Source organism: Molothrus aeneus, chromosome 25 (genome assembly GCF_037042795.1).
Source record: "Molothrus aeneus isolate 106 chromosome 25, BPBGC_Maene_1.0, whole genome shotgun sequence".
Lineage (NCBI taxonomy): Eukaryota > Metazoa > Chordata > Aves > Passeriformes > Icteridae > Molothrus > Molothrus aeneus.
The window spans coordinates 6,036,473-6,049,535 of record NC_089670.1 but is presented as its reverse complement, the minus strand read 5'-3'; the positions used below and the strand labels follow the sequence as shown (position 1 = coordinate 6,049,535).

General features: G+C 45.3%; 1 protein-coding gene across 3 annotated transcripts in view; it reads right to left on the bottom strand.

The window, feature by feature from the left end:
* Positions 1-8,463: 8,463 nt before the first annotated feature.
* Positions 8,464-13,063, bottom strand: part of CACNA1G (calcium voltage-gated channel subunit alpha1 G) — a 147,210-nt gene continuing 142,610 nt past the window's right edge. For all 3 annotated transcript variants that reach the window (XM_066565560.1, XM_066565561.1, XM_066565562.1), the window contains one exon: positions 8,464-12,694. In XM_066565560.1, coding sequence (XP_066421657.1) covers positions 11,840-12,694 — 855 coding nt within the window. In that variant the 3' untranslated portion in view covers positions 8,464-11,839. The remainder of the gene's footprint in view (positions 12,695-13,063) is intronic.

The following is a 13,063-nucleotide window of genomic DNA, read 5'->3' as shown; positions in this document are numbered from 1 at the left end:
CCCACCCTCCCCGCAGGCGGCGGGAGGAGCCCCGCAGACGGGCCAAGGTCTGCTCTGGGCGGTGGCGGGGGTGGCTCCGATGGCGGGCTGCAGTTGCTCTGCTCCTGAGCCCAGGCACCTCACACCATGGGTGACATCCCAGCGCCCCCAGCTCAGTGTGACTTACTGGGACAGCTACATCCCTGATCATGGAGGGGGGCTTTGGTGGTACTCACGTGCAAAGCTGTGGAAACTCCCATGCTTGGAAGTGTTCGAGGCTAGATTGAACGGGGCCCTGAGCAACTTGATCTAGTGAGTGGGATCTCTGCTCGTGGCAGAGGGTTGGAACAACATGATTTTAAGGCCCTTTCCAACTCACATCATTCTACGATTCAAGCGAAGTGTGTGCTGAGGAGTGCAAAGCTGGGCCACTTGCTGGCTTTGGGCTGACTATGTCCATCCATCCAGACCACTCAGGCTAATGTTAACATCATGAAGAGGCTTCTCGTCTCCCCTTTGGAGTCCTGTGGAGGGTGATTTCCCCAGCAGGACTTAAGTGAGCATCGCATCATCCATCACTTCTCCATCCATCTACAGCCTCTTTCTTGATGCTGATTGCTTCTGCTGTAGACGTGTGATTAAACCCGTGGCATGGATCCATTTTCAAAAGCCTTTAGTCAATATATTTTCATGATTATATGTAACTAATAGGTTTTGTAGTGTAGCACCTTGGACACAATCTGGATTTCACCTCCCCGTGATGCAGAAGCACTGTTTGCTTTCCTCTTTATTAGGACTTCTACAGTATTATTGACCTTCCAACACTTGCTGTTTGTTTGCCCACTTGCTGCAGCATCTGGTTCAATTAACATCATCTCCCACAAAGTAACCCTGCTGCCACAAATCTACGTCAATATTTTAAGAATCTGAGTTTCTTTCCTTTCTGTAACATGCGGAACTCTCAGGTAGAAGGATGTGGTAAAAAATGTTCACCAGAACAAAAAGGAGTAGAATAGAATCATAAATCAGAGAACCAGAGAATCACAGAATGATTTGAGTTGGAAGGGAGTTTAAAGCTCATCTAGTTCCAACATCCTGCCATGGGCAGGGATGCCACCCACTTAATCAGACTGCTCAGGGCCCCTGGTCTTGAATGCTTCCAGGGATGGGGCATCCATCTTCTGATTCTCTGGGCAACCTGTTCCAGTACCTCAGAGAAGGGCAGTGCTGCTGTGTCCCAAAAATATGTCATCCCTAAAGAAAAAATATTCTGCTAATCTTTTACGGAGATACTGGGACTGTTTCCCACCCAAAGTACTATCAGAGAAAGCCATGACCACTACTAAAAATTTGCTTTAGACATTTACTATAACCTGGCTAAAGGTGTGCTGTTCTCATTAGTGTGGGAAGATAAGCTCTTGCCAAGATAAGGTTCTCAGGTGATTGCCTACAAGATCTGAAATGTCAGACTGAGCCAGTCTAATCAACACAGTCACATTGCAACCCTCTGGAGGAAACACTAGAGAAGCCCTCGCCAGCTAGGTGAATGAGATCTTCTGAGGACACAGTGGGTTGGCCTTGCAAGTCTTACTGCAAAACTTTTGTTCAGTGGAATTGCACTGCAATAAATGTTGTAAGAAAACTCAGAAATAGCTGGGAGTTACTCCTTTATGGCTCTTTAAATCTCTTCTGCAACAATCTCTGAGAGAAGCTGTTCTGAGAGAAGTGCTGAGAATTTCATGTCTCCTGACACATGGACATGCTCCACTGGGTTTCTTGCACCAAGGAGCAGGATTGGGTGCAGTTTGAGAATGTGCTCAAAATTAAGACCACCTCTGATATTATGAGATGTCACAGGTACAGAGGCACCTCACAAACAGCTACTGTAGGCTGTGTGTGCAGGAAGGGAGAGGTTTACTCTATCAATGAGCAGCACAGTCCAATTGACATGTGAATTAATTCCTGATTAAATCATTGACTTTGGTGGTCCTGTTGAACATCATATTTTTTCTACTGTATCCATAGAGGAGGGTCCTGAATTAGGATATTTCCCTTGGTCTCATAAGACTCTAAATAAGGAGCCCTAAATAATTCTGCCACTTGTTTCATGTTCCTGATTAATGGTGGGCAGCTTCTGCTTTCAGTAGCAGTTAATGCCATTAAAGAGGGATGGTAGTGATGAGTAGGTGCCAGCTGGGGTGCTGGCTCCCCCTGCATTTCTCCTGAGCTTGAGGGGAGCCATCATGCAGCCTGGGCCTCACAGTAGACACTGTGACTTGCACTGGCTTTGCACTGACTTCCATGCGCTGTCTGGCAAGGCAAACGAGCAGAGAGGGAAAAATCAAAGGCAGGAATTAAGGAAGTATTAACTTCTCAGACAGACAAGATGGAGGGGGAAGCTTAAAAGCTCCTGGGAAGGGCCATGGTAAAGGATTCTGCTGACACTGGTGCAAAGCAGAGCCTGGAGCACTATCATGGGCAGCTCACTTTGGTCCTGCTTCCTTTTAATAGTGGGAATGGAGATGGAGGTACCTAGAACATGTCATTACTCCTGTGATGTTCCCTCAAATGTAGGCTGGCTCTGCAGGAAAATGAAATGGCACCTTTGGTGCAAATGTCAGGGAGTCATGAACTCACCTCCTTTCACCGGACATTTATTCTCTATTCCAGGAAGTGGCAAGATCTGATCTGGATCCATTCAGCAATAATGCATTTGAATCTTCTTTTTCATGTCAGCTGCACAGTAACAGTAAGGAACTTTTCACCTGCTAACACCTGGGTCAAGCCAGAGCAATCAGGAAGTGCCTCCAGGCACACCCAGGCCATGCAGGAGCACCTAGATATCAGCTGGAGAGATTGACTGGGGCAGGACAGGAGGTAACGTGAGGGAGAAGCTGTTTGTGTAAGCACGGTGCCAGGTACGAGGCAAGCTGCTTTCCATGTCACACCTCGTGCCAATTCTCAAAACATTAACAGCAGGATGAAGTGTGGTCAACTCCTGAAGAGATCTGTATAAAGAAGTACATTCAGAGCTGAGGCCTGGGATATCTTGAGCATGTGCAGCTCTGAAAGTCACAGTTTTAGGGTTAGTTGACTATAAATATCACCTTCTTTCTCTGCTCGGAATAGCAGAGGCTCAGCTTCCTTTTCAAGACCCACAGAGGTGTCACATTTTACAGATGGTAAGGAAAAAATGCCTGCCAAAGAGGGTGCATTTACAGCAAGGCCCTATACATTTAATTTGTAAAAAAGGGGGAGACACCTTATGTTTTAACACACATAAGATAGGAACTTGTAACAAACTCTGCTTGAAGTTAACATTGAATGAGTAGCAGCAGATTTGGGCTTTCTTCTTCTCAATGCTGTTGCAAATATGTGCATCTCCCTTCTTGCATTAAAGGATTTAATTTCCTCATTTCTGGAACATGCAATGAGCAGTTTAGAAGTCCCATGATAAAACAGATGAGGGAGTGGGCTGGGAATTTGCAGCCCCAGTTCTTACTTACTCCACTGCTTTTGGGCACATATCAGCTACGTGGCTTTGTAGGAGTGGAAGGTAAGATTCCCTGGCTGGAGGTACAGAGGTGGCAGTTCCCTGGGAAGCCAGCACAGGGTACTTGGGTCCACACTCCATTTGGCCTGTAGCTGCACTGTAAGGCCATTCATACTGCAGGGTGAGGTGGGTCCACATAATTGATCAAGTCTTTGTGAAAGGAGAAAATGGTGTTTGTATGACTCCTCCAGGACACTGTGTGTAATACCAACCTGCCCCATTCCATGAGTGCTCCTGCACTTCATACTGAGAACAATGACCAGGAGAATTTAGACATGCTGAGTACTGCCGAGATCACCCCTAAGTGATCCTGGAGCTGCTCCAGCTGTGAGTAGCTGAACTCTAAATGCACTGGGCATCTCTCTCACCTGCTAGATAATCCCACAGACATGCTTTCAGGTGCCTATGGAGGTTGGCAGAAGCTCTGGCTTGTGAGTGGCTTGGCTGCAGGTGGAGCTCAGAGTGATGGACAAACATCCACAGGCAAACAGCACTTGGGCCTTCTGGAGCTAAGGCCCAAACTATCCTACTTTAGCCTGTGACAATTGTCACAGCTTATCCTCTCCCCTGCCAACTTGGCCACCCCACAAACTCCACCTACTTTTAATGGGCTGAAGCTGTTCAGGATTTCACCAAAAAATGGGCACACAGTGGTTGCATAAATACAAACACCTGGTCCTGCTTTGTTTGAACAAACATGCAGTTGTCACCAGCCCTTAGCCATACTGAACTGGTGGCATGTGGCAGTGCAGTTCTGTGCTGCCTTTGTAGATACCAGCATGGCACATGCTGTCCACTTCAGTGTATATTCTTTGTAGAATGACTCCTATGCTCACTTCTTCCTGGTTTTCCCCAAAACAGTTGTATTCTGCTTTCTGTTTCCACAAAATAACTGTTAGCACAGTAAGCAATTAAGTGGTTTAACCATCCTTTCCAGTTCCCAGCTGGAGCCGTCAGGGTCTCTGGCTGCATTATTTAAAGTATTTAATAGATATGGAAAGATAATCTATTCATGACCTCTAAAAACTTGCCAATTATGGCATCCAGGGACTCAAGCAGTAATGGAAAACACCAGAGGATGCTGCAGGATTATAATAGTGTGTTTTAAATGTAACTAAAGCATTGAATACAACATGTGAAAACCAACTTAAGACCCAATCACCCTCAGTCGTAAAAATGCCAGCGAGGCTTTCGCTGATGACCACACCAAAGCAAACAGGAACTGCAGGTTTCGGAGACCTCATGTGCAGCCTGAACTTGTGCTCACAAATCTGCCGGCGGCACTTCCCACTTCGTGGCATTGCCATTTAGTGACAGGCACTCGGTCTGTGCCCGGCCAAACTCCAAACCCTGTGCGATGGCACAGGGCTGGATTGATCCTCCCCCTCCTCCCACACTGGGCCAAGCAGAGGTTAAACAGCCCTCTAGAGCTCACAGGCTGTGGATGGATCGGAGCTGCTGTGAGTGCACAGCCCCACAGGGGACCCTGCACTGTGTTGTTCACATGTTTAAAAGGATGTGAAGGGACAAGCATACCTCTTGGGTGCTGCCACAGCCTCTGAGATGCCAGAGAGCCCCAGGATGGATCGTTGTCTCTCTGGATTTTGCAAAAGCAGCCAGGGAGTGGCAGTGCTGATGGATGTGAGGGGCATGGTGGCTTTAAGCAGCTTGCACAGTGCCAAGCACACAGGGCTTTGCCACAGTGAGAGAAATCCTTCCTCTCCTCCTCCCATAATTGGTATTTTTATAAATTCAGTGATTGAAAATGTCCTCAGAATTAGAAACTATTTGGTCAAGAAGGTAAAATCTGAGCCTATCTATTGTATGAGCAATAGAGTGGCCAGCAGAATCACAGCAGTGACCAAACACCTGTACTGAGTGCTGGTGAGGCCACATCTCAAATTCTGGGGTCACTCTCCACAACTCCCTGACAGGAGGGTGCAGCCTGCTGGGGGTCAGTCCCTTCTCCTGGTAACAAACAAAATAACGAGGAAATGGCCTCAATTTGTGCCAGGGAGGTTTAGATTAGATCTTAGGTAAGATATCGTCACTGAAAGGGTGCTAAGGCACTGGAACAGGAGAAGTGGTGGAGTCACCATCCCTGGAGACATCTGAAAGACAAGCAGATGTGGCACCTGGGGAAATGGTTTAGTGGTGGCATTGACAGTGTCAGGTTAAGTCAGTGATGTTAGAGGGCTTTTCCAGCCTGAATGGTTCTGTGATACCAAACACCGATATATTTTTGATAAAAAATGCCCATCCGGCGCTGTTTCTGCAGCATCGACCCGGGAACATAGCACCTGACGGGCGGCAGAAGGGCAGAAGGTCCTGCTGAGCCTTCTCCCTGGTAACAGACGGTCCCAGCCCCGGTAAGGGGGGCAGCTCGCCCGACCCCTCGCCCTACGCCCACTAGGTGGGAGCAAAACGCCGCACTTGGAGCGCGCCCGGCGCTGCCGCCGTGTCTGTGGGACATCGCCGGCATCGGACGCTCGCCCACTTCCGGGCAGTGGGGCTTGGTCCCCCTAAAACTTCCCTGGCCTTAACCCTTTGATCTGCAGGATCCTCACTTCTGTCAGCTGGTCACAGCGGGTCCCTTACACGGTGCTGGTGGTGATAAGGGGAGCCATCTCTTTAAATTGTTTTTTCCGACTTTATTTGGGGGCATTCTAGTGCAGGTCACATTTTAGACATGTTCCTGTGTCTCAGTTTGTATCTCTGGAATGCCTGAAATACAGAAGGTACAAACAAGCCTTTCCTATTTCTCATCTTGAAGGGCTTAGCAGAGCTCTGGCTGAGGGAGGTGGTGTGCACACAGTGGGACACTGCTCTGCTGAAGCAGGACATGGTCACCTGTCTGAACCAGGAAATAAATTAAGTTCAAAGTGCTAGTGCTGCTTCCCTAGGCATGGTTACCATTACATAGAAAGCAACCTGGTTCCATGTGTCATCCCAATTACTCAAGAAATGGAATAACAAAGTGCCATGCCCAAGCTCAGGAAATTGAGAGCACACGCATAAGCAGCCAGCCTGGGTTGGAGCCTTTGAAAAACCACAGCAAAACTCAGCAGGAGAGCTTCATACAGGAACACTCATGAAACAGAGAAGAGAAACAAGCCCTCTCACAAGCTCCTCTGGACCCCGATGTTGGAAAGGGAGTGATTTGTTGTTACCCATAAGGAACTGGACTCACCTGAGAGCAGAGGGGTGTGAAGTGCTTGAGCCTGTAGGAGGCTCTGCTTCCTTGGCTCAGCTCTTACCTTAATGCCCTGTGAATCCTCCAGGACCGGAGGGCTGGGAAGGCATTTCACTGGTTCCAGCCTGGTGTGTTTGGCCCAGCAGCCCGGACAACACAGACATATCACAGAGCTCACCTGGTGTGGATTTGCACTGGATTTTGAACAGATCCACATTTTCCCTCTGTTTAAGGACTAGTATCCTTCCTGCTGTTTTCTACTGAGAGATTACTTTATCAAAACATCCTCTAGACAGCAAAACTGCTCTGGGTGTCAATTTAGGGTCTCTCCTGCTGCAGAGAAATCAGATCATTCCATGCAGTGAGGAGCAGGGCTGCAGAGTGCCCAGTGTCTGGTTCCTCCCTCTAGTGGCTGCTTCCCAGGGGAGAGGAGATTTCATGTCAGCAGCTACACAGATCATTCACTAAAAACCTCTGAAGAGCCTTTTAACAAAGTCCTGTAACAACAGGACAAAAGGGGGAATGGCTTCAAACAGAAGGCAGGCAGGTTTAAGTTAGACAGTAGGGAGAAATTCTTCCCTGTGAGGGTGGGGAGGACCTGGCACAGGTTACCCAGAGAAGCTGTGGCTGCCCCATCCCTTCAAGTGTCCAAGGCCAGGTTGGACAGGGCTTGGAGCAGCCTGGGATAGTGGAAGATGTCATTGCCCATTGCTCATCCAGTCCCACCCTCATCCAGGGTGGGACTGGATGAGCTTTAAGGTCCCTCCCAACTCAAACCATTCTATGAAATGTTCTGGTGATACCTAAGCAGTACCTGAGCTCTGAGCCCCTGCTGCCCTTCAGCCTCCAGGCAGCGCCATGCCCACCAACTCCTCCTTTGCAAAGAGTTAAATGACAGCCGGAAATGCTGCTGGATTTCAGGCTGGAAATCCCAAAGATGTGAATGAGTGGAAAAATCCAGCATCTTCCTCTTCACAGACAAACCGGATCTGTCCCTTCTCCTCAGTCCTTTCTCCCCATTGACTGCAGCTCTCTCTGCTGCAGTCGTCACATCCTCAAGCCTTGCACAGGGCTGTTCCTGCCAGAGCAGAGGGATCCACAGGGGCACAGCCGATCATCTTGCTGGTCACTCTGCACACCCTGGGCAGTGTCCAGGGCCAGATTTGCTTGCAGACACATTAAACTGCTCCACAAAGGGCCATCATTTCCCAATCTTCCATCCAGCCTCCTGGCTGCCACTGCTATCTGATACCTTCTCCAACTGTTCACAATTAAAACATGACCAAAGACTTGACTGCCTGGAGTGATACGGATTATCATCAGCAACAACAACAAAAAAAGGGAAATGCACCGTTGTTTTTATTTTCAAAAGCTTTTAATAGGACACATTTGTTTTTGTCAGTTGTAAAGATTTACACTTGTTTTTTCTTCTTTTTTTTTTCTTAAAAAAAAAATCCTATCCTTTTTCCAATTCTCAAATCCAAATCCAATTTTCTCCATGAGTACCATCTTTTGTTGCCCCGACCAAAAGACTTTGTTTTGGCCGATATACCTGATACAGTATAACAATATATTAACTATTAAATACAAAGTTCTGTCATATATACTAGGTTGTTATGGACATTGCTATGGTACTGCACCTACTCTACTCACCTTGTGTAATAGTGTACATGGGTTATTATAGCCAAAGGGGCAGAAAAGGGGAGACTGGGCATAGCCTAATTTACAGTGGTAATGCTTTTGGTGTTTGTTTTTTTTTTTCTTGTTTTTTATTTTCTCCTTGAATACACCTAGTGCTGAGTGCAATCCACAGAAGTCAAAAACAGTGTTCTTTGTCCTCCTCCAAAATACCTACAGTACAAACCTCTAACCAAGTTTTGAAAAATCACTTCTAAGTGCTAGGGGCTGCAAGAACAGAATTTATGTTTTTCCAGACACGTCTGCAGTCTCTTTTCCCCCATTGTGTCAGATTGGCAATAACAAAATATCCTCCTCCCATCTGCATACAGTAAATCTACAGTAGTAAAGTGCTGGTGTGCTTGAATGAGCTGGAGAGCCATGCAACTACTTTACCATGGACAGGGGCTGAGCTTTGGGGGGAGATGGGGGTGTGTTTTATGTGGGTACAGTTCTTGGACAGTAAATAGCACTGCAATATTGTGGAACTTCAGCTTAGCTGCTGACTCCCGAACACAACCTGGATGCAGGCTATGAAACTATGCTCCACATGTTGTAACAGAGCAGGCCTCGCTCCAGGTTTACAAAAAGAAACTCGAAGATAAGAGCTGCTTCTGTTGCCAAGATGCAGCGCAGACTTTTAACAATTTCTCTATAGATTTCTACAAAAATATAAAAAATTCTATCAACATAACCATTCTACAGAATTCCTGTGGATTTTGTACATTTTGTTTAAAAAAGTCAAATTCTATAAAACCCTCCCGAAGGTATTTAAAATTATTTGAGTATTATTGCATGTGCTGCAGTACATTTGTATTTGTGTTTCAAAAGGGCATCTAGAAAAAACTTATCTGGTTTAGAAAACAATCTATTTTACATGTAATTCTTTTCCTGAAAGCATCATCATAGAGTATCTTTTATTTGCTAGTCTTTACTGAATATTAATGTATGATGTAAACTTTTTTTTTACTTCCACAAACCTTGTCAGTAGGCAAAAACCCAAGGATTAAAATAGAAGAGCCTTTAGGCTTTCTGTTACGTTTGGAGTTGAACATTTGGATTGACGTCACATCACTGCTTTGTGCCATGATTTCAAGCTAAAATGTTCAGTGGGTTTTTTGTAAGGAAGGATCGGAAAAGTAGTATCATTCCAGCTATGTGAACACAATCCTAATCATTGAGGTACCAGGGATGGCAATTTTAGTGGCCTAGCTAGTTTCCAAGCTATTTAGCACATGTAAAAGGAAAAGCTAGGGCTCATTATTGGGTGTAAAACCAAAAAGGGATTAAGAATATTTCTCAGGCTTAATGCACTGTAATTTTATTATTTCCTTAAATATGATCTGGGGGAAGAAGTGATGAAAGGTTTGTTTGAAATCATTGCTTTAGACAGGCTTAACTCTGGATTTGGGCTGGCATATCAAAGAGAGCGGGCTCTGTATGGGCCTGTGGTGAAGAGGGGAAAAATGTCCCAGCCAAGAATTAATCTAACTGCACTAAATAGTACAGAATGTTAATCCTCCTACTTCAAATACACTGATTGCCTGACTTCCTGCTGAAAACCCTTACATTTCTCGTGGACATGTAAATCAGTAGGGATTGTTTATGGAGTAAACATCCTCAAGTGAAAATAAAGGGGCCTAGGGCCTCACATAGGCTGTTGGGTTTGAACAGCATCTTCTCCTTGTGTGTACACTCCAAGCTAATGTAGATACACGCGGTGGAAACAGCCTAATTTCTGAATTGATAAAAGGCTGTACATCAGCATGTTGTAGTGATTTGCAAAGATTGGTAGTTGTCAAAATTTACAAACTCTCGACTGACAGAATTAGCACAAATCCTCCTCCTGCCTGTGCTGGCATGATCTGTGGACTTGGTTTCAAGCCTCTGACTATTGGCACACTTCAAAGCATGCCTGCAGTCTAATTTAGCTTACATCTTAATGTGATTTCATGGAAGTGGAGTGGAGTTAATGTCTGGCTTCCATCAGTCATAAGGTGTCGAATGGGGCCAACCTTGAGTGGTTTTCAGGCTGTGCTGTCCAGTTTTACAGATTGCTTTTGGCAGAGGACATTAGCACAGGAGTAAACAGGTAATTTTTGAGATGATTGATGTTGTAAAGTAAGGACATGAATTCTGGGTTTATCCAGTTTGTATCATCATGCTGCTGCTTAAGGCTATTGATAGATTGGAAATAAAATTGCAGTTGGGGTCATGTAAATTAACTCTAGCAGTGATAGCAAAATACCTGGCTATTTTACTGAAAACCAGTAGTCATTTCGGTACCTGCAGACTTTCTGTAAAATAACTTGCAGAAGTGCCTTGATTCAGTAGAACATGAGCATATGATTTTAATTTTCAGGAATTACTTTAATATGATCAACCTCCAGGCATTCTAAGCAAGAGCTTAACTTTGGGCATGCGCTTAAGCCTATTGTTGTGCCATGTCTGCCCTGATTTCACCCACTGCAAGTCTTAAACTTGATCTCACTCTCTTTTCCACAGAGTGCAGAGAGAAGGAGCTCCACTGAAAACAGAGGGATGAGGGAGGTCTAAAACTCAGCAAAATAAAAAGTCCATCCTGGAAACACTGCAAAAACATCTTGGAAGTGACCACAGGCGTCTGTTGTCTGTTTCCTAGGAATGCATGAAAATTAAGCATTGACATGATTTTGTGAGTTGCCAGTGGATGATCTATAACATCCACTATGATCCTTTCATAATTCAGTATCTTGTACTGTTAAATGGCTCTGCCTTCACCATCTTCAGACATCAGCATCTTGGACCTTCCTGGGTCTGAGCACTTGCTTTCATACTCTGAATGTCAATTTTATGCAAGATTGGAATATTTTGTTTAAAAAATTACAACTGCTTTTCTGTACTACACAAACAATTGTTTTCCCAGAATATCATCGAAGTTCAAGGGGAAAAATATATTACATTAAATAATCCTTATTTACTGCTGACTGTGGGATACATTTCCTCTGTAACGCACTAATTAGCTACATTTTGTGCTTTGCAAAACAAAATGAAACCCAAACAAAACAAAACAAAACGAGAAGGGAATAAATATATACTTTTTAGGTTAAAATATTCGTAAAAACCAACTTTATCTCAGAAATATTCCGAGATACATAAAATAGAAGAAAATTAAATGAGTCTTTAGTGACAAAATGTACTACATCCCATGATACTAGATTCAATTAATTTAATAAAATATAATATACATATAGATTCTGCACATTGTATTGCTTTTACCTAAGCAGAACATATGCTTAAGTAAGCGTGATATAGGTTAACCACTCTTTTAACCAGCTGGTTCTTTAATCTTTCTTTGGAAATTTTTTACCCAGTGCCATTTTGGAGTACAGAGTTTTTATGATTTTTTTTCTGTTACATGAAAGGAAGAAGACATTTGGCACCAACAGAAAAGTAACTCAGGGGTCCATTTCTGTTTGATCAAAGGAAAAGCTAGGAAGTGTCAACAAGTCTTTCTTTGGGGTAGGAGATGTTGACATACTGTCTGGAAGCAGTGAATCCCCTATATCCACTGAATCCTTGGACTCACAGGATGGAGCACGCCTCCTCAAGCAAACGTCTCCACTGGCAGGTGAGATGCTGTGGGATCCCCTAGGTACCAAACTCTGCCCATCAGGTGGATCTATAGATATACAAGGAGGGCTCAGTTTCTTCTTCTGCCGTGTACCTTGCAAGCATTCCATTTCACTGACCACCTGACTTATAAAGCCAGAAGAGCTGGACGTGGAATGGTGCTGAGGGCTGTTTTCTATGGAACAAATCTCTATTGAATGTCTCCTTTGATCATCTAACCAAGAGGGCGGTTTTTTTAGCAGACCCTGGGTGTCTACACTGTGATATTTCTTCAGGTCCTTCAGTATCATGTTGCCAGTATTGCCCACGTTCCTCTTAGGTGTGAGAGGCTGACCCTCCGAACAGGCACTCAAGGCTGTGCAAGTTTCTGAAGTGAAAGGCTCTGAGGAGCTGTTTATTTCAGATGCTTCTTGGTCCATTGAATCTTCAGGGGTCTCCTGATACGAGTCTGCACAAGCACAGGATGCTGGTGCCTGCTTTGAAATATTATACTGATTGTGGGAATGCTGCTGCGTATGGACGCTCGCCCGACTCCAGGCAGCCAACTCATTCACTTCTGAGGGCATCAGAGCCACTGGTGACTCCTCCTTGGGCACAGTGGGAACATTTGGGTCAGAGAGTTCACTCACCTCGGTGTGGAGATTCTCCTTGCTATCCAGAGAGTCATTCCTTATAGCCATCTGTATCAGAGCGCAGAGGGGTTGGGGAGGAGAGGAGTTGCCAGGTGAGAGAGACAGACCAAACAAAGGTTAGTACAGACAAGGCACAGCATTTAAAGGGCACTCAGCTCTGCTGAGATCCCTCAGCACAGACCCATTGACTCCTATAACAACCTGTGTTGTGGGTTCGACCAGTTCTCATTGTCAGGGATCTGTGGGTTTGTCCCTGTGTGACAGCCCTTCACTTTTCCTAAATGGTTGACCTTTAGCTTTCTCCTCTAAGGATGGAGGGCTGCAAAACCAGAATGCCCCCACCCAAACTTACTCACGTTCTTGTTATGCAAAGGATGAAGGTCTACAGCAAAGCCCTCCATAATTTCAGCAGCACAG